The 22,447-nt window shown below is 49.8% G+C and overlaps 1 protein-coding gene across 3 annotated transcripts in view; it reads left to right on the top strand.

Annotated features, from left to right (window-relative positions):
* The window catches only part of MICAL3 (microtubule associated monooxygenase, calponin and LIM domain containing 3), a 198,362-nt gene that overhangs the window by 157,896 nt on the left and 18,019 nt on the right, over positions 1–22,447 (top strand). For 2 of the 3 annotated variants that reach the window (XM_082738147.1, XM_082738146.1), the window contains 7 exons: positions 7,045–7,158; positions 7,908–8,054; positions 8,498–8,580; positions 9,677–11,528; positions 12,042–12,136; positions 16,912–17,022; positions 18,465–18,558. In XM_082738147.1, the coding sequence (XP_082594273.1) occupies positions 7,045–7,158; positions 7,908–8,054; positions 8,498–8,580; positions 9,677–11,528; positions 12,042–12,136; positions 16,912–17,022; positions 18,465–18,558 (2,496 nt within the window). Of the gene's footprint in view, positions 1–17; positions 108–2,136; positions 2,275–3,444; positions 3,508–7,044; positions 7,159–7,907; positions 8,055–8,497; positions 8,581–9,676; positions 11,529–12,041; positions 12,137–15,792; positions 15,844–16,911; positions 17,023–18,464; positions 18,559–22,447 lie in introns of all 3 variants that reach the window. The other variant, XM_082738145.1, reaches the window with a different exon arrangement.

Raw genomic sequence — 22,447 nt, 5'->3', positions numbered from 1 at the left:
GGCTCCCCCTGCTGTAGAAGGGGAGTACTGCCCCTGGGACAGAGAACTCCTGCAAGGCCAGTGGCTCCAGCAGCTGTCAAAGGAAGAAGCTACGGGTACACGTAAAGGTACCCGCTCTGCCCGTTGCCCACCTTCTACCCTGGCTCCCTAACAGCCATCCAGAATCTGCCTTCAAGAGCAGGTCCCACATGAAAAGATCTGTGCTTTATAAAGCTGTGCTGACAGACTTTGGCATATGCCTAGCTTGGCACCTGTCCCTGGGCCCAGCCTTCATGGATGGTCACCTGCACAATAGCATGTAAGACAGAGGAGAAGCAAGGGGCAGTCAGAGGAGAAGATTCCAGAATATCCTTATTGAATGTGGCCCCGTTTGTGCCCCTCGTATGCTTTGCTATAAGCCCTCTGCTTTAGCGAACACCTTCTAACGTAGAGAACCTCCCGTTGCAGTCATAGTGGCCGTAAGTGGCGGAGCCAGCACAGCAGAGGGGCCCAGAACCTCCCGCCATTGTGCCTTGTCACATTTCCCCGAAAAACCGGCTCCTGTGTCCCCAAGGCTACATTTATGACAGGAAGCAGCACACTATCTGGGGAGAAGACTCACTGTCTTCTCTTTGTTGCTTAGAAGATGAAGACGGGGTCCACGTTTTTCTCTGACTGACCTTCCTTAGTCGTCTGCCATTCGAGCTGTTGGGTGATTTTGCTGTGATTCAGCGCCATCCAACACCGTAAAGGCCGGTTGACCTGAGGAAACAAATCTGTGGAGACCAGCAGGTTCAAAGGGAGCATGCATGCAGGCCTACCACCCCACATTTAACATAGCACACTGCTTGCACCACATTCGCTGCTCTTAGTGTTACTTCCTGTCTAGACCACATTCTCCATTGTTTAAAAATGAAGAGGTTGTGTGGTAGGGAAGCCAAAGCCAAACTGTCCAGGTAGACTGTTGAGAGTGGGCTCCCATCAGGAGTCCCAGAGTCCTTCAGATCAGGTGGCACCTGCTCTTGCTGCCTGAATAGCCACCCTCCCTCCTGAAGCATCCCCTCTCCAAGTTGCTGGCTATCCCTTTATTCTCACCCTGCTGTATGGCATGGTCCAAGCTCTGAAGACAGGCAGTTTACAGGGCAGGGGCTGCATGTATAGTCCTTGGGCTCTGGCAGCAAGAATCAGTGGAAGGGCTGCTGGTCAATTCTCCTTTAGCTGAAAAGGCAGGTCTTATGTCCAGAGAGGAGCAGTGGGGCACCAAATGGAGTTTTAAAGAAAAGGGCCTTGACCTCAGAAAAAGCAAAGAGGTATTGTTTTATTCCTGCCCACGAGCTCCCAAAGCTTTGGGGATTTACAGGATAGAGCTCTGCTTCGTCTCCCAGCCATTGCCTCCCCAAACTCCATTTCTTCCCTATAGCCGTGTCACAGACCAGCATGCAGCATGAGACCTATTATGGAAGGGGGATTTTTTTTCTCTCTCTCTCTAACTGCAAAAGATAAACACTAAAGGACCAACAAAGTAAGTTTCTGTCCTGCGTGAGTTAGCTGGTTCCTAACAGAACGATACTGTCCCATCCCACTTTTCTCTTGTCACTTGGCTTGAATCTCAAAGGAGAAGCTGTCAGCATGACAGGTGGCGGTAAGCACCACGCTGTGTGACACAGAAGGGACATGAATGGTGCATTCTCTAGGATCTCACACTGTGCTGGGTAACAGAGCTGAGTACTCAGGACCTGGAGGGATGGCCCTTCGGAGGGCAGTTGTAACCTTCCTTTTTTTCTGACTTGGCATTTGGGTCTCTCAAATGCAGAGAAGATGAAAAGAGCATCAGAAAGGAGAGTTCTTTTTGGAGTTGTAATGTATGGTTCTCTTTATTGAAATTACAGTATAAGTGAAGCTTAAAACAACTAAATCAAGTTGAACAAGTGGAAATCGTGTGTGTGTGTGTGTGTGTGTGTGTGTACACGCACATGTGTTCTCAGTTTTTGCCTCTTTCTGATTCAAACTGATCCTGGCAAATACAGTAACTTTTTCTTTCTGTTTCCTTTCCTGTGGTGTTCCATCCCCTCCTTTCCTTGATTGTTTATTTTCTGCTTCCTTCCTCCATCATCTCTCCCTTCCTCATTTCTCCCACTTCTGACCCTGGTATACTAGTCGGGAGCCAGAGGCTACAGCAGATCATAAATCCGGCCGACCCCTTGGAGATCCAGGCTGATGTGCACTGGACACATATTCGAGAGAAAGAGGAGGAGGAGCGAATGGTACCAACCTCTGAGTCCTCCACTTCTAGAGGTAACTGTTTCAAAATCCAAGGTCCCAATGCCCCTCAGAGCACCTTCCCCTCTCATTGTTGTAGAGGACTCTTCTGTCAGGACCAAAGCCTTCAGTTTGATAAAAACGTAAGAGCCAATGAACCATTTTATTTTCCTGATGTTAATTGTGACCACTACCCTTAGCTATTGTTTGAGGATATGTAAAGTTCTCTGTAGGTTAAGAGGTTATGAGCTCTTTCTTCATGGTTGCAAAATAGTAAAATGAACTTGACCTTGGGAAAACCAAGACTGCTTTCTGTCCCCGTATGACCAGACAGGATTACTCTGTCCCCTTGGTAAAATGTTCTGGTGCTTTCCTTGTGTGGTGTGTGTCTGAGTGTGAATGTACATTGGTAGGACAGGGTGGGGCAGTATATTTTGAACTGAAATGAAGTTTTAAGAAGAGATTTAGATCCAGGAGGACTTTAGAGTAGATAGTATAATGTCCAGCTCTAGGTCTCAGGTGAGATGGTCTGTGTTCTACAGTAGGGTGAAGACGAACTTTAACCTGACTTCTTCAAGAAATAGCAAGCAATAAAAGGGGAACATGGAGACTGGTGAGAGCTGTGTCAGCTGCCATGTCATTCTCCACACCTTCCCACCTCAGCATACCCACTGTCCAAATATGGAACCTTGGTGTCATCAACCTCTGTCTCTCACTCACTTGTCTTCATGCTTCCATTCAGCGCCTGACGGGGCCACACACCCTGTAAGGCTGAATAGATAAAACGGGTGCTCCCTGCCTTCCTGAAGTTTAGCCCTTTGGGACATGTGATCCTCCCCAGCCCCAAGTCTTCACCTATAGACAAGACCAACCTCTGTTAACTACTCTGCAGCAGCATAAATACTCAGCGGGAGTGACGAGAGAGACCCTGCTGACCAGAGACATCAGACTGGCCTGCAGCCATGGGCTCTGCAGCCTTGAACCACCGTTGACCCTCCCTGTGTTTTCTCTCCTTTTCTCATCCCAAACACCCATCTTGTAGGCTTACAACAGGACTCTGACCCCTCGTCGTTGGCTGACAGGCCTCTGGCTTGTAATGTCTCTCAGTTTCTCTTCTGTTTGGGGGCTCTAGGATGACCTCAGTTCTCCTCACGGGGACCACACATTCCTGTGTAACTTTGTATCTATCGTCTGTTTTAAATTCAGTGCCTGACCTTCCCTCCATACGCCGCGCAGCCGTGCAGGCCTGGCTGGAGACAGTCTCCGGAGGTAGTCTGGTGATGTTTGTTCACTCTCCACTCAACATAACCACTCTCTCTTGGCAGCTCTGCTGGTACCTTAACACTAGAATTCTGGTCCTGCTGCTCGTGCATGCCAAGGTTGGGGGGTGGGGGGGGCACATGCATGCCTCACTCAGGAAGCCCGTCCTTGCATGGACCAGATGCGCACCCCACACCCTTCAAGGAAGATCTGGAGGAGAGCGATAGCATAGACAGAACTAACTAAACTTTCATTGTTATTACTATTAATAAAGGTTGAGTAAAGGCCACATCCGAGGGAACATTTTTAGCAGTGATTTTTAAAGTCTGTAGGAATTAAGTTATGTAGCAATTGGGTATGAAAGTGGAGGAATCAGTTAATATTCCACAAACCCACAGAAGTCCAGAGAAGGAGACAGTCAGTAGTCAGGGTTGGGGGGGGTGGGGAACAGAGGATTGGTGGGTATTATCCAGCTCAAAGTAGAGGGACAAGCTGGGTATAACTAGACGTAGTGCCCCCTGGGTCTGCCTACTGAGATGTGGGGTCTCTTTAAATACTTAGACCAAGAGATAGCTCAGAAACCTCAGTTGTCCCTCCTGACCTTTGCTGGAGAGGTGTTTCTCAACACAGACGATACCAGTGTTCAGCGAGGGCAGGACTGTTCTCTCTCATTGTGGGACATTTAACTTCCTTGGTCTTGGCTCTCAAAACGTCAGCCGTGCAGCCCCAGCCATCCAGACAACAACAAAAAAAAGCCCTACACACTCTCAAATTCCACTTGAAGAAGGGCAGCATGGCCCCCCGGTTGAGAACTCGGGTCCTGGTGGTTGCTTCTGGGGTGGGTAGGATTGGTGCTCATGGATATCTACCAGCAGCCCAGCCCATTGTCCTCACTCTCAGCAGGAGAAGTGGACACAGGCACACAAGTCACAGAGCCACAGGGAGAGCTGGGCCTGTGCACAGAGCTGCTGCACGTCCCTCCTAGTTAGTCAGTCAGGTCTCCCAGGATGCTCGGAGAAGGCCGAGGTGTCAGGACTTCCTCCCTAGCAGCTGAAATAAAGCAAAAGCTACATATGTCTATGATTCTCAGCTTCCATAGTGTGTGGCAGCTTCTAGCACTCTGCTCTCCATCTTAACCTGGGTTTAATCTCCCAATTCCATCCCTCCAGCTGCATTTCTCCAGTATCTTCTGCTGCTGCGTTGATATTTCTCACTTGTTTGTTTTTTAATATATGTGACAATTGTTCCTTTCAAGGTGCTCCCAAGGACTGTAGACTTAGTAACTTTCTGACTCTACAACAGACATTTCTTAGTAGCAGCTCTGAGTCGGAGAACCACTGGGGCTGGAGTCAGGCTAACATGGGGCAGTGTGACTGGAGTCCTATCGTGGTCTCCTTTGTGCTCACATCTGGTGCACTTGCCGACAGAAGTATAAATTACCATCTTGAGGTCCCAGCACTCATAGATTCGTTTGAGCATGCATGTTGGGCACATTGGGCCCTAATGAGATGAGCCCCAGTTCCATTTCCACTGGGTTGGGTGACAGCCAAAGGAGAAAAAGGCTGGGTGAAGAGAGGTGTCTGTGTCCCCACCTTTTCAGAAATGGGGTCATGAAACCATGAGCTCGTTATCCACGCAGGAAGCTCAGGTTTGAGGAGGCATAGACTTTTGTGATCCTCAGAAATCCCACTTCTTAGTGTTTGATGAACTGAAACAGCAATGTTACCCCACAAAGCTTTTCAACCTGTGGAAATAACTGAGTAGTTTTACCCCCAGTATTTTTCCCAACAAATACCACCGTCACAGGAAAGCATCGTGGGATTACCAGCTCTACCGGCTGCCCTGGTATCTCAAACTAGGAACGTAACATTAACTATTTGCTAGCTTAGAACTTATTCTGGAACTCTCTCATCTTTCCCCATAGTCCATTCTAAATGGTTCTCCGGAATTAGATGGAAGTCACACCTTATTTTTAATAAGTGTACAAAAGCTCTTATATAGCTTAAGGAATTCTTTTCATTGTTGTTTTTTGAGAAAGTGTGTGTCTGCAACTGTGCCAGCAAGCGAAGGTGGGGGGCACTTGCAAGACGGGGAGAGAGAATCTTGAACAGGCTCCATGCCCAGTGTGGAGCAAAATGTGGGGCTCGATCTCACCACCCTGAGATCATACCTGAGCCGAAATCAAGAGTCAGACATTCAACTGACTAAGCCACCCAGGTGCCCCAAAGAATTATGTATATAATATCTTTAACAAAAACTCCTATGACTAGGGCAAGTCAGCATCATCTTTAGAGTGCCCCTTTCCTTGTCTTCCCCATGCCACCTCCAGATAGTCTCTTGATTTTTATCACACTGAGACCTTGGTGTCTGCACTCACCGTGCACATGCCATAGCAGGGGTACAGATTCATGAGGCTGGACAGTGAGGAGACCAGTGACTTGAGAGGACCTGGTCCTTGCACAGCCTCTCGTGGCACCACCTTTGAAGAAATCTCCCCAGCCACAGCCAGTGTCCCTGCTGCCCACCCAACCCCCTTGGGATTAGATCTCCAGCTCTTGGATTTGCAGATCTAAGCATAACCCCTGTTTCTGAAGCAAGAACCATTAGGATTGTTTGGAGAGTGGCTGTGCTTCAGACCCTAGAAGAAGGCCTTAGGACCCCTGCTGGATGGGCAGTGTCAGTCTCGGGGACCATGGGGATCTCAGGGCACCCTTTAAAGGAGCCCATGTTGCTTTCTTAATTGCTTTTCTTACTCCAGACTGTTAGTGTGAGTTCCAAGTGTGCAGAGTTTGTGTGTGTGTGTGTATTTAGGGGCTGGTTCCTCCTAAGGAAAATGAAGTCAACGAGTGCTTTGCCTCATTCTGCAGCACCGAAAGGCTACTCTTGAGTCTAGAAAATGAACTTTACATATCCCCTCAACCTCTCCCTCATGCTTTAAAAAAAAAAAAATCATTTCTCTGAATGATCCCAGAGCTGCAACCTCTGCTGTTGGAGAGGGAAAGTAGGTGTCCTCAGAGGACTTGGTGGTCACTCGGGATTTCACCTGACAGCACTGCGGCTGTTAGATGGGGCCATGTGGCCATGAGCAGGTAGTCTCCGTTTCCCCCAGTCCCTCTAGAGTATCAGTGTGAGGACTCAGTGCCTTGTGCCATGTAATGCAGTCCAGAGAGTGCTGTTGCTGCTGGATCTGCAGCCGGGTATCTGCTGGGCCTGGAAAAGCAGTGTCTCCCCCCTGACCTCACACCGAGGAGCTTACAGCAGCCCTGGGGAGGAGGATTGATGCCCAGACCTGGCGGTGCTAGTCCCAGGTGTTCAGGAAGGGCTCCGGGGCCTCGCCAGCACCCAAACTGCTTTTAGCTCCCCCAAGTCTGGCTGATGTCTGCTGTGGGGTTCAAATCCAGACACTTGAGAATCCATCTCCTCGCTTCTTGAGGTCTTTGCATTGCAGCCCTGGGAAGACCAGCACTCATTTACACCAGCATAGGCAGTTTCTCTGTCCATCTGTCTGTCCTTTTCTTCCTTCCTTTGAACGTTTCTGCTTTACAGTCCCATTTGATGAGAATGACCTGGAGGAAGATGTGGACTCGGAGCCGGCAGAGATAGAAGGGGAGGCAGCGGAGAATGGGGACACAGGGGACACTGGTGCTGAGCTGGATGATGGTACGGAGGACCCCAGAGCCTCCCCTCTCCACTGTGCTGACCACCCTCTTCCCCACTGTGTGATTGCAACTCAGGAAGGATAATATACGTTAAAGCAATAGCAAGGCAGTCAGTCTCCTGGTCACGTTCTTTGTTCTGGCAGTAACTGGGATGTGTGTCATTCCGCCCCTAAGCCAGCAGCCAGCAGAGCCTGCATCAGTAAGTTGTGGTTGAGAAGCTGAACAGACTAGGTGCTTTAGACAAGGGCCTCCAATTCAGTGGATGTCCTCTGAAAGGTAGCTTCAAGAGGATGGTGTTTTAAGAATTATAGTCTGGTTGGTTGGGGAAGAAGAGGCAGGGACTAGCCTGGGAGAAATGAGGTGAATCCAGGCAAGACTGTGAAGGAACATGGTCATTGCAGTGGTGTTGGGGGAAACACAGACCATTGGTGAGTCCACAAAGCAAGGCCTGCCCTTCACAGGCACGTGCCCTATGTTTCTTTCTGTTCTGGTCCATCAGATGCCATCTTGGGCAATTAAAAAGAAAATGGAGCACCGCAGGCTTTGATGAGAGCTCCATGTTGCAGAGACTTTGGGCCGAGTCTCTCAGAAGCTTGGCAGGGACCAGCAGGCAGGGCCCAGCCAGGGCACAGAGCCAGGACTAGACCTTAAGCCGAGATGTTGGTTTGGCTGCTTTCTGGGGATGATAGGAGACTCAGAAAGAAGCAGAACCTCACTCAGGTGGGCTATGCTCTCCCTTCCCTCCGGCAGATCAGCACTGGTCTGATGAGATCCCATCGGATGCTGAAACGGAGCTTCGCATGCAACACCGGGCAGCCTTGGAGGCAGAGCTGGAGCTGAGAGTATCAGAAAACGAGGACGAACAACCTGCCCCCACACCAGGGTACCAGGAGAGAAGTAAGTCCCTGTCTCAGGAAAAGCTGCTTCCAGAATTCCCACTGCAAGGATGAGAACAGCCCCCAGGACACAGGTCACCAGAGTAGAGCCAGAGCAGACCTGGAGCAGAGCCTGCAAATGGCAAACAGCTCTGTTTGCTGTCCTCCTGCCCCATGCGTGGACCCTGCATGTAGCTTTGGCCTTTCTATGTGTGCTGTGGAGCCGGGAAAGGGTAGGAGGTACACCTCCAAGCTGGACACAGATCACACACACAGGAACAAAAGTCCACACTTCCAGCGTGAGCAGAGGTGGCATCCAGGGACTCTGTGGGAATGCACTTTCCTGCTGCTGGCAGACAGTGTCGTCCCCCACCCCACCCCCCGCTCCACAGAGCTGGCTGGGAGAGGAACCCTCAGGGGAGGCGGGGAGTACTTCCTGTTTAACCCTCTGTCTGTTCTGTTCAGGTCCTGCCCAGGTCCCCAGCCCTGCCCCGTCCCCAGAGGAGCAAGCTGGTCTGCTCTCCCCAGGCCACAGCCCTGTGGCAGAGGTAAGGGCTCAGGGCTCATTGTCGGGGACAGAACTGATTGGGACCCTGAGTGGATATAGTAAGTCTTCGTTTTAGGGCCCTTGCTGTGAACCCATTTTTTGGCTTCTTGTGCTTAGTGGAGCTGCTAAAAACAGGAGTGGCCTTGGGGATCCAGCTTAGTTCTCACCATGAGGACAAGGCAGTCTAGGCAGCATCTCCCTAACCCAGCCCTATACCAGTCCCAGATCTGAGTCATCCCACCATTGTGTCAGTCTTCTGTCATACCATACCATTTCAAAAGTAAATTTATTTTTAGGTTAACACAGTAATTTGGGTGGAATCATCAGTTTGATAGGACAGATGTGTTTGTTTCTTAGTATAAAATGAATGTCTGACTGAGTTTTAAAATTGAAAACATCCACCCAGATTACCAGTGGTACATGAACCACACAGTGGAGAATGGTACGTAAAAGGATTGCCACAATGTCCTGTGGAATAGGTTTTGGGAAATGCTATCTGGAGGACAGATTTGGGAAGGAGGCCAAACTCAAGACCTGGGTTGGCCTGATTTGGTCTTTGAGATTCTAAAAAGCAGGGTGAATTTGGTGATTTCATTCATGAAATTGGGGGAGCTTTGCTGAGACTAACGGGTGGGATAGAAGAATTTGTACTGGAATATATGGATCTTTGAGTTTCCTGGGAAGGACAATTTGTAGTATAGACTATAAAAAAATATATATATAGCTGTTTTAAATCTTACCATGTGGGCCTCTGTCTTCATACATCAGAGTTCTTGGGGTCCATAGTCAGGAGAGCTGGCTCCTTCAGTGTGCTTTGGGCAGTGTCCATTTCAGTGCACAAGGAATGTAGGATGTGTTTGAGATGAACCAAACCCTGAAAGCTGAGTCTGTTGAGCAAAGTAGAGTGGCTTTAAAGATTGAACAAATAGAGCGGAGAGTGAGAGAGTGTGTCCTGGAGCCATTTCAATGACAGCCTAAAGGAGAGGGAGAGGAATTTACTTCATAAACACAGGCCCTTTGAGAGAGAACTTGCCAGTGGGTTTCTTCTGACCATTGAACCCTTCCTTCTAAGCAGCTTCTATCTTCCTTTTCTGTAGGGGGCCCAAATCCCACCTGTCTCTGTTGCTACCAAGGTGAAATTGCCTGAGGACAGCCTTTTCCCTGAACCTTTGCTCCCCAAAGTGAAGCCCAAAGCGGAATTGCCCACTGACCAGAGGGCTATGCGCTCTCCTATCCGATTGCAGCCGGTGGCTCTGCCGGAAGCCAGGACACCTACCTCCCCAGTTAGCACACAGCGCCTGTCACCATTAGCCACCTCCACCCCCACCACCACCCAGCTCCCCATTTGCTCCCAGCCTCAGCCTTCCTCTGAGGCCACTGTCCCATCCCCCACCAAGTCCCCCATATGTTTCCAGCCTGTTCCAGCCAAAACAGCCATCCCTGTGGCTTCCCTCCCCTTGAAGAACCAAGGGGACACCAAAGATAGACTGGGTAGCCCTCTAGCTGTGGATGAGGCCCTGAAACGGAATGACCTGGTGGCAGAGTTCTGGATGAAGAGCGCTGAGATCCGCCGCAGCCTCGGGCTTACCCCTATAGATCGGAGCAAGGTGTCTGAGTCCAGCTTCCCCTCACCTACCTTTAAACCAGTGTCCCTAAAATCCTATTCAGTTGAGAAGTCTCCTCAGAGTGAGGGGCTCCAGCTTCTAAAACCTCCACCTGTTCCTAAGAGGCTAGGCCTGCCGAAGCCTGATGGTGACCAGCACTCCCTACCAACCCCCAAGTCCCCATCTGACAGAGAGCTGAAAAGCTCCCATGAAGAGAAAAGAGATCTGTCAAGCAGCTCTGGGCTGGGCCTTCATGGGAGCTCCTCCAACATGAAAACCTTGGGCAGCCAGAGCTTCAACACCTCAGACTCCACCATGCTCACTCCACCTTCAAGCCCACCCCCACCCCCACCCCAGGATGAGGAGCCTGCAACTCTTCGAAGGAAGCTATATCAGACTTATGAGCATAAGGAGACCAAGCCCAAGGCCTCAGTGATCCCACCCCCACCACCTGCCTCCTTTATGCGGACCCCCCGAGAGCCTGCCCAGCCCCCTCGAGAGGAGGTGCGGAAGTCGTTTGTGGAGAGTGTGGACGAGATCCCCTTTGCCGATGATGTGGAGGATACCTATGATGACAAAACAGAGGACTCGAGTCTACAGGAGAAGTTCTTCACACCCCCTTCCTACTGGCCCCGCACGGAGAGGCCCCTCCACCCACCCTTAGCCAAGGAGAATGGTAGGTTGCCTACTCTGGAAAGTGGGATCCAACCACAGAAGAGGGGCCTGCCCGTAGTCTCTCCAGAAGCCAAGGAACTGGCTGAGGAGCGCATGCGAGCCAGGGAGAAGTCTGTGAAGAGCCAGGCGTTGAGAGACGCTATGGCCAAGCAGCTGAGTAGGATGAAGGAGATGGAGATGGCAGCTGGGACCTCCAGGCCCCCAGGAGGCACCTCCCGCAAAGCTTCCTCAGTTCCCTCCAAAGGAAAAGATCTCCGCCCCGAGTCCCCTAAACGCCCAGTTCTCAAAGGTCCCAGGGAGCCCACCCTGAAGCACGAAGCCACTTGTGAGGAGGTCCTCTCCCCGCCATCGGACTCAGGGGGTCCCGATGGTTCGGTCACCTCATCCGAGGGCTCCAGTGGGAAGAGCAAGAAGAGATCGTCACTCTTCTCCCCCCGCAGAAACAAGAAAGAGAAGAAGTCCAAAGGTGAGGGCCGGCCCCCAGAGAAGCCCAGCCCAAACCTCCTCGAGGAAGCCACTACCAAGCCCAGGTCCTTGTGGAAGTCAGTCTTTTCTGGGTACAAAAAGGACAAGAAAAAGAAGGGCGATGACAAGTCCTGTTCCAGCACCCCTTCCAGTGGTGCCACTGTGGACTCGGGCAAGCATAGGATGTCTCCCATCGTGAAAGCAGGTATGTCAGCACCAGGGGACCCCTCCTGGGACAGGAAGTAAGGGGTGTGTCCTCCATCACCAGTTCTTCTCAGAAGATCCATTTCTCCTGCTGCTTGCCTGAGGGTTCTTAGGAGTGATGCTAACGGGGTAAATAAGAAGGAAGCCGAACCATGGGCTCACAGGGCATATTCCACGTGATGGAATCTTGGCACTGAGTAAGGGAGATTTGGGCAGTGTGTGCACCCGTCACCCGGTCCCAGAGCAGGGCCTGATTCTGAGCACAGTGGAGCGTGGCACTGCAGGGAGGCTCCAGGTGGGCTGTCCTCCAGACACTGTGTATTCAGTGGTCGCACTGCCCCTGCCGGCACAGGGGTCAGCTTCCAAGCTCCTGGCTCCCTAGCCTAGGTTAAGAGCCCCTCAAACTGGGAAGAAGTCCACCCTCTCCCTGATTCCTCTGGGCGACGCATGTGCATGCAGAGTTTGGGAAAGCACCGTGGTGTCCTTGGTTTGCCTCTTCTCTCCATCCCCTTAGAGCTGCAGCTGCGGCGCCAGCTGAGCTTCTCGGAGGACTCAGACCTCTCCAGTGACGACATCCTCGAGAGGTCCTCCCAGAAGTCCAGGCGAGAGGTATGTAGGGTCAAGCTCAGCCCAAACCTCTGGGTAGTCTTGGTGGGCATTCCAGCCCAGGGTGGAACCCAGTGGCCTCCTCTGATTGCCCAGTGGACCCCGGGCTGAATGCTCATAAAGGGAGTGCTTCTCTTGGGCTTCTTTTAACAGCTGGGGCTTATTTGTTTCAATGGCAAGAGCTCCTGTGTTTCTTTCTTGGGAAGAAGACAGAGACATTCATGCTCAAAGATTCACTCGATTTTTAGCAAGCTGCTGGTGTCATCCATTTGTTCTTTTGTCCTCAGAATTCCCATGGGGAGTAGCATCCGCCAGTGTCCAGAGTGACAGCAGAAGGGTTTTCTGCCTAGATCTGGTGGAGGTTGGGACACGGACGATGGGTTTAGGCAGTAGATGGAGGCTGAGTCACTAAGGAGTGCACCCTGTCATCCTGCCTGCTTTGTACATTTGTGGGTTAGAGATGAATTTTTGCTATTAAAGAACCAGTCCAGGAAACTGACCTGGATTCTGTGCTGAATAGGACACTCTGGATTTGACTTGGTTCCTCTTACTGCCCCAGGAATGGGAGCTGAGGTGGCTGCTCAGCTCTCCTCAGAGCGAACCTGCAAGGTGGAGGCCTCTTGGATATTTATCCAATCTTCTGATTTCCAAGGGCTCTTGTAGCTCTGTTGTAGATCCATGAAGTTGGAGGAGGGAGTGGGATTAGAGAAAGTTCTAGCAGGGCATCAGCATCACGGAGGCAGTGATGGGGTGGGGAGGACAGTCTAGAAAGGCCTGGGCAGCACAGAGGGGCAGTTGACACTGCACCGTCTCCACTGTCCAGTCTGGGACACTCAGCCTCCTGTCCCAGGCGACAGCCCAGCTATCTTCAGCTCCCTTTCCTGAATGACAGGTGTCCCCAGAGTGTTATATAGCCTTCTTTATAAGGCTTTCCAGGACTTGAATTTGAGTCTGCCTCTCTGTTGGCTTCCAAGGAGTTGCCACAGCAGATCTGAGCCTCACACATGTCTGGTCAGTAAAGATGGCTTTAGCTAGTCCCCTCCCCCCATCCCGCTTCACCTTCAACAACTTGGCACACTGGAGGAAACCCATCTTTTAGATCTCCTCTCATACTTGGTCTGTTGGCCTCCCTGGCCATGCCAGCTATTTAGCTGTCCACTCCCTTAGGACACCTGAACAGTCAGGCCTCCGATCCCACCTGTCCCTGCCAGGCCAGCACTGAGTTAGGGTAGGGACCCTGTATGCTGGCTCTCTCCCAGGAGCCTAGCTTCGTGGGTCTCCTATCAAGTGCTCCCCATTGTACTTTCCCAGGCAGCAGCATTACTATGACATTGGGACTAAGAACTGCTTTTGGATATGTACATGGGTCCCCCAACATGTGCCAATACTGGAGACTGGTGCTACCTACTGGTCAGAAACTCCCATCCATGGTTGCTTTTGTGGTCAGTTTCTCCACTGTTTCTCAGTTAAATGAAACATCCCAGCAGAACGCAGAATGGCAGGCTGCCCAAGCTGGCCATGCCCAGGCTTTCTTCCTGGTGATATGTGTCACTGAGGACAGCCTCCCCTTGGGGCCCTGCTGACCTGAGGCACTCAGGGAGCTCTTCCCTTCTATGTGACCAACAAGTCATGGCCCCCACTCCTAGACTCCCAGAATCAGAGGCATGGGGGCTTCACATTGCGTGTGTGCCCCTACAGGACCTTTTGCTGGAGGCTGAGCAAGGAATACTAAAGACAAAGCTGAGCCTAGGACGTGTTGACTTGAATCCTACCAAAGTGTGGGGTCGGCCTGGGGGAGAGTGGACACTGTATTCTCAAGGATGGACACTAAAACAGGAAAACAAAAATAGCCATGCTGGACACTTTGGAATAATTAAGTGAATTTGGTCACAGATGGTATAGTATGTGTAGATATGCAGTGTTACCACATCCGTGCTAAGTTGCTTGTAAGACATTAAGGTACTGTAGTCATGTAGGAAAATGTCTCTGTTCTCAAGAAGTACATGCTAAAATTTGTAGGCACAAAAAATGCCTACAAATGACTGCCCCCATAAAAAGATTATATATAAATATATACAAAAAGATATGTATAATATCAAGTATGTAGCAAAATGGTCAAGTTTAGCAAATCTAAGCAAAGGTGTTCATTGTTCTCTTCCAACTTTTCCTAGGTTTGAAAATTTTCAGAGCAGGAAGTGAAGGGAGTGGGGACCCCTAAAGGGACCACGGGGTCAGGAGGGAGCATCTGCGGGAAGTGGTTCCCCTTGCCTCACAGACCCATCTCTGAGTCAGGCATCTGGGAAACAAATGCCTGAGTTTTGTTTCACAGTACATCATTAGTTTCTGATGTAGTGTTCAGTGATTCATTATTTCCGTGTAACACCCAATGCTCATTATAACACGTGTGGTGACTAACATAACACAACAACAAAAATAATAATAACATAAAATAAAATACAAACAACAAAAAAACACCTAAAATTGAAAATAACTTACTTTTATTTAAAATGTTAACTTAGAAAAATTAAGATAATACAGACAAAATCTATATATCACCTGTTACACTACCAACAAAAGATCATTCACATTTGCCTCTTTTCTTTGCCTGAGGCTAACTTTAAATATAAGTGATGCATGCGTCTTAACATCTGTGGCACAGCCACAGGCATGTGCCTTTGCTCTGGGACAGGCCCTAGTCCCTGTGTCGCAGCAGAAGCAGCAGCTTCTCTCAGCACACCACAGATGTGTCATGATTTCTCCTCGAGTCGCTGCCTCTGCTGAGTTGGTACCTGCCCTCCTCTCCCAGAGGCCAGTCAGGGACTGCCCCCACTCCCTTTACTTTTTACAACAGCCGCAGGTGCTACTCCTTAGGTCATGGTTACATAGTTCCTATGGAGTGATTCACATGTGGTTTGGGGAACTCATCCGTCTTCTGTTCATTTAGCTGATTTGTTCTAATAATGAGATTCATCCTCTCACTCTGTTTGTGGGAGACATGAGTCAGTCTGAGGCAGACATATGTGCCTGAGATATTTTTGGCTATTATCAGTGCCCTTTCACTGGGCATAATCAAGAAATGGTCCCCACCCCTACCCAGGATTTCTGGGGGGCCCACTAGGAACCCACCTGGCCCACACTGCCGGGAGAGAGCCTTTTGGAAGAGAACATCAGGTTTGCTTTGTATCTTTGTCTCTGTGTGCCCAGCAACGGAATTTCCCATCACCAGTGCCCCACCCTCCCACTGGGCTGAAAGAAGTCGTCTGAATTTCCACAGGCAGATGGGTTACTGAAGGAGAAATGGCATCTGTAACCATACATTTATACAGCTTTAGTTTATGCTGTACAAGGGAGAGGGAAGAGAGAAGAGAAGTTTAGGGCATAGTGAGGATGAAGCTGTCTTCTCAATAGAAAAGTGAACCCAATCCTTTTCTCAAAACCAGGGTTCACAGAGACTCTGCTGCAGGATCTGTATCCCCAGGTCCCTCACTTACGCAGTCCTGTGTGACATTGTGAAAAATAATCACATGTTTTAGTCTTTAGTCTCGCCTGTTTGTTTTAAACTTCTAACTGATTTTGCTCCATTTCTGTGTTCTATTTTTAATTTTTTAATTGTTATTATTACTATTCTGTTTTGTTTTCCGTTGCCATCCCCTTAAAAGTCGATTTATGTACCACTCGCCTTGGCATTCAGGAGATCCTATGCATCAAAGGTAGTATCTCATGGCCATGGCTGGTCATTGTTGCATGCGTGTCTGTGATTAACCACCTGGAGCTGCGCCCAGCCCTGGCCCTCCGGCCACATCCTCACTAACTGTTCACACATGCATGGAGCAGTAGCCAACACTGGCAGCAGAACTTTCTTTAGCTGTGTCATGGCAGAGGAAGGGAAGATGCCCTACTCTTGACTGGCTGGAGTGCATGTGGTCATTTCACTCCAGGGCTGCCCCCTTGGGGACTGGGAACCACAGGGTTGGGGAGTTCGTGAGCCCTCAGCTCCATGAACTGCAAGGGGAAGTGCTTAGGGCACTAGAAGAGCACAATGTTCCTTGAGGACTTAGCTGCTCAGTTGGCCCTCCACTGACCTTGAGCTCTTAAAATAAAGATTAGTAGACTACACTCCTGAGTTGAATTTGGAAGTCTCTTTTCAAATCTATCAAAGTCTCTCTCTTTTTTTTCCTCGGAGGAAATGAAGATGTTAGGAATAGAGGCAACCCCTCAGCATTTGCCTCTTGGTGGTTGCTCAGTGTTAACACAAGGCATCTGACCCTGCCTTGCACCCTCAGTGCCCACATTTGCAGGTGGAGCTGCTCAGGCGGTTGTGTCCGTGAATTGGCCCTGGGTTTGGCCTGTTGCCTCCTGAGGGCTCATTAGCAGGGGCTGAAATTGCCCTGCCAGACCACCTCCTCCCTTCTCTCAGCAGCTGACTGCTGCCCCTGGGCAGACCCTGGGGGCCGTCCTAGTTCACCTCCGGATATCCCTTCTTCAGACCCCTTAGTTAGCTTGGGGTGCACTCAGACTTAAAAATAGAAGCATCCCCATTTTCTCTACTTTTTTAAATGTTACTTCCTAGAGAACCTTATAAATATCACTCGTCTGAAGGAATTGGCATTTGATGCTAAACAAGAAAATAAAAGGATCCTGATTTTTCTTTTTCCTTTCCCTGAATGCCTTCAAGAAGCAGGAGGCTTGTGGGAACTAATTATATTTTTACCTCCAGAAAGCTCTCCATGCCCAGGCCTGCTGCATATCACTGAGGAAATCTCTCTCATTCTCTCCAGCCAAGAACTTACACAGAGGAGGAACTGAACGCCAAGCTGACCCGGCGTGTGCAGAAGGCAGCTCGGAGACAAGCCAAGCAAGAGGAGCTGAAGCGGCTACACCGAGCCCAAGTAAGATCACTGGAGGGGCCACAGCTCCTGAGTGGGAAAGAGCCTTCTCTCCAACATGCTTGTCTTTGCCCATGACTTGGGAGGGTAAAGAGGACAGAACAGAGATAGACGGGGTGTCCCTGATATCTGAGAGGACAGCCCCAATGTGTCAGGTCACAAGCCTCTGGCTTGATGAAACTACAGAAGCCTTGTTTTTATGAAGTTCTTGATAGAAAAGGAAGAGCTGGGCTTTGAGTTTCTTCCTAAATTCCTTGCTCTGTTGTCATCCTTGTGAAGTCAACTAGTTCAGTTGTGAGGATTGTCCTTGAGAGGCCATCTATGACCTGTCAGCCTCTGCTGGGCCTGGGATTTCCAGGTCAGAGCTGTCCTCCAGGCCTCAGCCTCTGTCTTCAGGCCTCACAGAACCTAGACCATTCCAGATTTTCTTTCTGAAACAAAAAATAATTCCTTTTATAAAGTATTAAAGAGCATTACAGGGGTGCCTGGGTGGCTCAGTGGGCTAAGTCTCTGCCTTCAGCTCAGGTCATGATCTCAGGGTCCTGGGATCGAGCCCCGCATCGGGCTCTCTGCTCAGCAGGGAGCCTGCTTCCTCCTCTCTGACTACTTGTGATCTCTGTCTGTCAAATAAATAAATAAAATCTTAAAAAAAAAAAAGAATATTACAATAAGGTTTTGTAATAAGTTTGTGTATATATAGTTGTATTCATATCAGTACACTAATCAAAAGCTATAAACAACGAAAAACATTAACAGCAAACCCAAATACCAAGGTATTTCTCTGAATTTTCATGTTTAGCAAGTCTTTTAGTCCTTTTCTTGAACATTCTTCTGTATCCACATTCTCTGCACTGATTGGATCCTTGGATTTTACTTCATTTTGTGTGTGCCATTTTCCAGATATATGTCATGGGCTGCTGCTTTGGGGGTTGAATGTCCTTCTAGTATCCATGATTAGTTCCCCCATAGCACAGGGAAACTTCTCACTGTATGGTTCCCCACAGATTCTAGCACACTGCTCCATTCTGGATTTTTCTTTTAATCTTCTAGATTTTTTTAACCTTTTTTTTTTTTTTTTAATCTTTTTAATCTTGCAGTGTGCTCTAGGAACCCCTACAAGTGCTTTAGCAACCTCACTATTGGCAGTACTTAGGATGCAGTACCTCAGTCCCTGCTGCAGGGGCTGACATCACCTCCAGGGTCTGAGCTGCCTGCCGAGACACGGACACCACACGCTGTGTGCTTACTAACGACAGGCCCTGGGGGATTCGACGAAGGGGGGCTTCCCTCCCCACTCCGGGCTTAATGCCTGTGGACCAAAGCCTTTCCAGCTTTCAGACCTAATTTGTTTCTCGTCCTGTTTGTGTTTGTACAGTTTAGTTGTCCTCCTGAAAGCTAGGAGATGAGAGAGAGTGGGGCGCTCACACTGTTCTGTTTTCCTGTAGATTATCCAGCGGCAGCTGGAGCAGGTGGAGGAGAAGCAGAGGCAGCTGGAGGAAAGAGGGGTTGCCGTGGAGAAGGCGCTCCGTGGTGAAGCAGGTATTGTCTGGGTCTCCTTTGTGAGGGGGTTTGTTCCTAAAGGAAAGGCCCTGCCCCCACCCACCCATGGTAGGCTACTCTTTTGTCACCTGTGTAGAATTCAGCTGGGTTCAGCAGGGTTCTCTGGGGCCCTTCATCACTGAGACTGGGGCTTCCTATTAAGCAAAAGAAAAGGAAAGCCTCTCCGTTTGGGACTGCCCCAAGGCCTGGACTTGTTCTTCTGCCCTCTTGGAGGGTTTGCTGTTTATCTGTAGAACCAACTCTCAGTCCGCTTCACATGTTGATGGCAAGCACTGGGCCGCCTCCTCTCTTCTTCCTCCTTTCCCCCTCCCTGCCTTCGTTTCCTCTAGAAGAAAAGAGCTGGGTATGAGGGACGCTGTACCACAAGGAGCCATCACAGAACTGCATGAGTGGGTCCCCCAGCCGGCTTCCCATACCACCTCCTGTGTTTAGCTTTGTGGGCTCCCTCTCCCACTCAGACTCAGAGAATGGGAGGACTCATGCCCCGCAGAGCCCTCACCACCTCCTCCAGTGTGAATCCGGGCTCTGTATCTCCCAGAAGCTGGTCACTCGGAGCAAGGGACAGGCTCGGGGGATGGTGGAGAGCCAGCACAAGGTAGACACGGGAATGGCTTTGAGGGTCACACACTCAGTGGCTTCCGTGCCCAGGGAAGAGCTGCGAATGTAGTGCTCTGTGGTGAAGCACTGTTCATCCAAGAAGCCTGTGAGGTGGGTTCAGCACAGTGGGGCCCACAGAAGCAAGAAGTACCTGAGTCATCCCTGGTCCCAAGGGTCAGGAAGAAGCCCTGTTAGTTCAGGACCTTCAAACCAGTGGGCCAACCCCAACTACAGGCCCAACTCAGGCACGGAGTGACTGATCTCTGCTTTCTCAAGAGTTCATGAGTCTTGGTCCAACCTCAGGATGGGGAAACCTCCCTGTCTTTGTAGAAAGCACAGGCCTCCAGGGTCAGCAATCAATTTGTGAGGCTGGGGGTAAAGAAAGGAGGTGACCTGACTTTGCAAGTAACCCCTTATCCCTTAACCTAGCGTGGCAGAGGGACAGGGCGCTACATCTCCTGGCAGGCAGGCTCTCTGTAAACTGAAGAACCAGTAGGAGGCAGCAGGAATGGGGCCAGTTGCTGCCCCATCTCGGATCTTACTGAGCTGACCTCACAGGAAGTGCCAGATGTCCAGATGAATTCGTAGAGTTCTATGGATGGGTGGGAGCAAAGGTGCGGGCATAGAAGAAGATCTTTCCGGGCCCTTCAAGGCCTAGGTATTGCAGCTGAACAGTTGACTCAGTGATAACCTTCAGGTGAAGAGATGGCATGGGGAGAAAGATGAGGATGTGATGTTCTTGGTTTTGTGCCTTACCTGATGCCGGAGAACTGCTGTGCGGTTCGAGACTGTGGCCTTGCTTCAGTGTGTCTAGAACAGGCCATGTTACTCAAGCTGCTGACTGCCAGGGGGTCATAGAAACTTCCTTTGAAGACTGGTATGCGAGCTTGCCAAAATTCCCCTTTCTAGTTGTTTAGATAATTACCTTGCCATAAAAATAAACAACCAGGATTTCATTTAAGTCAGTGGTTTTCCAACTTGTTTCAAATTGTGAGTTTAAGTTTAAATCAAAAAGAACCACTCTGGAATGTTGATGAGCACCAATCTGGAAACACAGGTTAGAGTAGAGAACTGCATGTGATAATGGGCCTCAGCCTCTGGTCCATCCCCAGGGCCAGTGTAGAGAACATCCTGACACAGGGAGTTGCCGGAAATGGCAACAGTGTTTGAACAGTTCACTCGGAGATCTCAGGATACATGTGGTTTAAGTCGCCTCCATCTCAGAAGCCGAAGGTGGGAGCAGTAGGAATTGTTTACACAGTTGACTCACTACTAAATCAAGCAGCAGTTCATATTCCTTATAAAGAGTAGATCTAGAGAAAGTCTCCCAAGCGTGCAGTAAACCCAAATGCCAGCTCTGCTGTGCTATCACGGCCTGGATGTTACCCTCCTCCAGGACCGCAATGTGACAGGAGCTGCTCCGACAGGCTGGGTTTCCCTGCACAATGGTTCCCCAGGGTGCTGCCCCGTACAGCTGTTTGCTCCTTGCAAGGCAGAACTTAAATAAATACATAACGATAGCCTCTTCCCTAACACATTTTCAGGGAGTACAGATCCTTGCATGTGCAGGGCAGAGGAAACTTGGTCCTGAGAGCCTCAGAAAAGCGAGTTTCCCTGATAGCACAGATGGACATGTTGATGGTCTTTAGTGGGTTAACATCGGCATAGCAGACTTCTGAATGTGATGTGTCTTATGTAAGAATTAAAGGAGTTCAATGTATTTGCAAGTCAGGTAGTTGGGAGATCACTGGAGTAGCACTCAAAGAGCCCAAAGGTCTCGCAGAACAGTTTGAAAACCACTGTTCTAGTCCGAATTCTTATAAGCAAAGCTATATCAAAACACCTTCATCCATTGCTTCTCTGCCTTTTGGCTAAGATCAAGTGTTGTATCTGTTCTTATCAGTTTAGTATCTGATACATCCTCTATCCGAGGACAATGTATTAAATGGATTTTTAGAGCAGGGAGATGGAATAGGAGCTTGCTCCATCCACTCTACTCATTGACCTGGTATTGCCATATTTCCAGGAATGGTGCATCCCCTCAGGGGTAAAAAAACAAAACATCCAGATACAGATTTGTCCTGTTTTTAAGACAGACTTTGTTGGCTCCGTTAAATTTCCCCATGAGGCATTTGGGAAATTCTCAGGATATAGCAGCTCTTACCATAAGAATGTATTTCCAGACATACTTTTTTCCTTTTCTTATTCTAAGTACCTCCCTTGTAAGATTTGCCTCTTGTCAGTAGTCCCAGTGGCCCTTTCCTACTTGGCCAAGTTCATCTTTGAGGATGAACTGTGACCACTGGCTGTCCTTTCTCTCCTGCTTCTGCATTCTGTTCCTCTTCTTAGTCTGGTTGCTCCTGGCTGAGTCCTTAAGGAGATAATCTCAGCTGAGCATGGCAGTTTGGAGTCTCCAGCCATGCTGGCTGGCCCCTTTCCTGAGGTTGCACAGTTGACTGAGCCTGCCATCCTGCCTCGCTCAAGGCACCCCAGTTTCCGTAGCTCTCTGAGGGGCCAGGCTGTTTGGCCAGGCTGCCCTTCCAGACGAGAGATCTGATGCAGACCTGCCATCCATTGAGAGATTGCTCTCAATCTGTCTAAAGCTCATGTGTATCTGGACCATAATGGTTAGGTTCAGAGCCTGCAAGCCTAGGGCAGCAGGGATTTCTGGGCTAGAGTACCGGAGAAGCCCTTTTTATTTCTGGAACCACGTTGCAAGTTTTATCTACTGCATCAGCCTTGAGCACCAGTTGAAAAACCATTCCAGAATTACATTCTACTCTGTGGTATGGCCATTCTTAAAGGGGGATCCCTCATGTGGAACAGAAAGCTGTCAGAATCAGCATGCACACTGAGAGATCTGGAGGCAAAGGGTAATGAGGTGCAGCTGCCTTTTGTTGTACTCTGCATTTGCTTATGATTCTGGGAGGACGAGGACTGCCCAACCAAGCCCAGCCCCTCAGCAGTGCCCAAGCTCTGCATCTCAAGCATGTGAAGAAGGCAGCCTCCTTGCTGAGCAGCCCCGTGGAGCTGAAAGGCAAGGAGAGCCTGAGGCCGGCAGACCTCCAAGAGCCTTAGGGCAACTAGTGACTTCTGCTTTTAAAAAGAAGCTGACTGAATTTGGAGCCTAACCTCAGAAGAAACAGGATCTCCTTCATCTCAAACCTGTCCAATAAAAGCGGTTCTGCAAGGAGTTTGACAGCTGAGCCGTGGGGTCCCTGGTGAATTCTTGGGGGAGCTCTGACTGCTTTTAAACCTAAGGCTTGGTGAC

This window comes from Mustela nivalis, assembly GCF_964662115.1.
Source record: "Mustela nivalis genome assembly, chromosome: 7".
Lineage (NCBI taxonomy): Eukaryota > Metazoa > Chordata > Mammalia > Carnivora > Mustelidae > Mustela > Mustela nivalis.
Note: the sequence above shows the minus strand (reverse complement) of the source record. Positions and strands in the feature narration are given on the sequence as shown.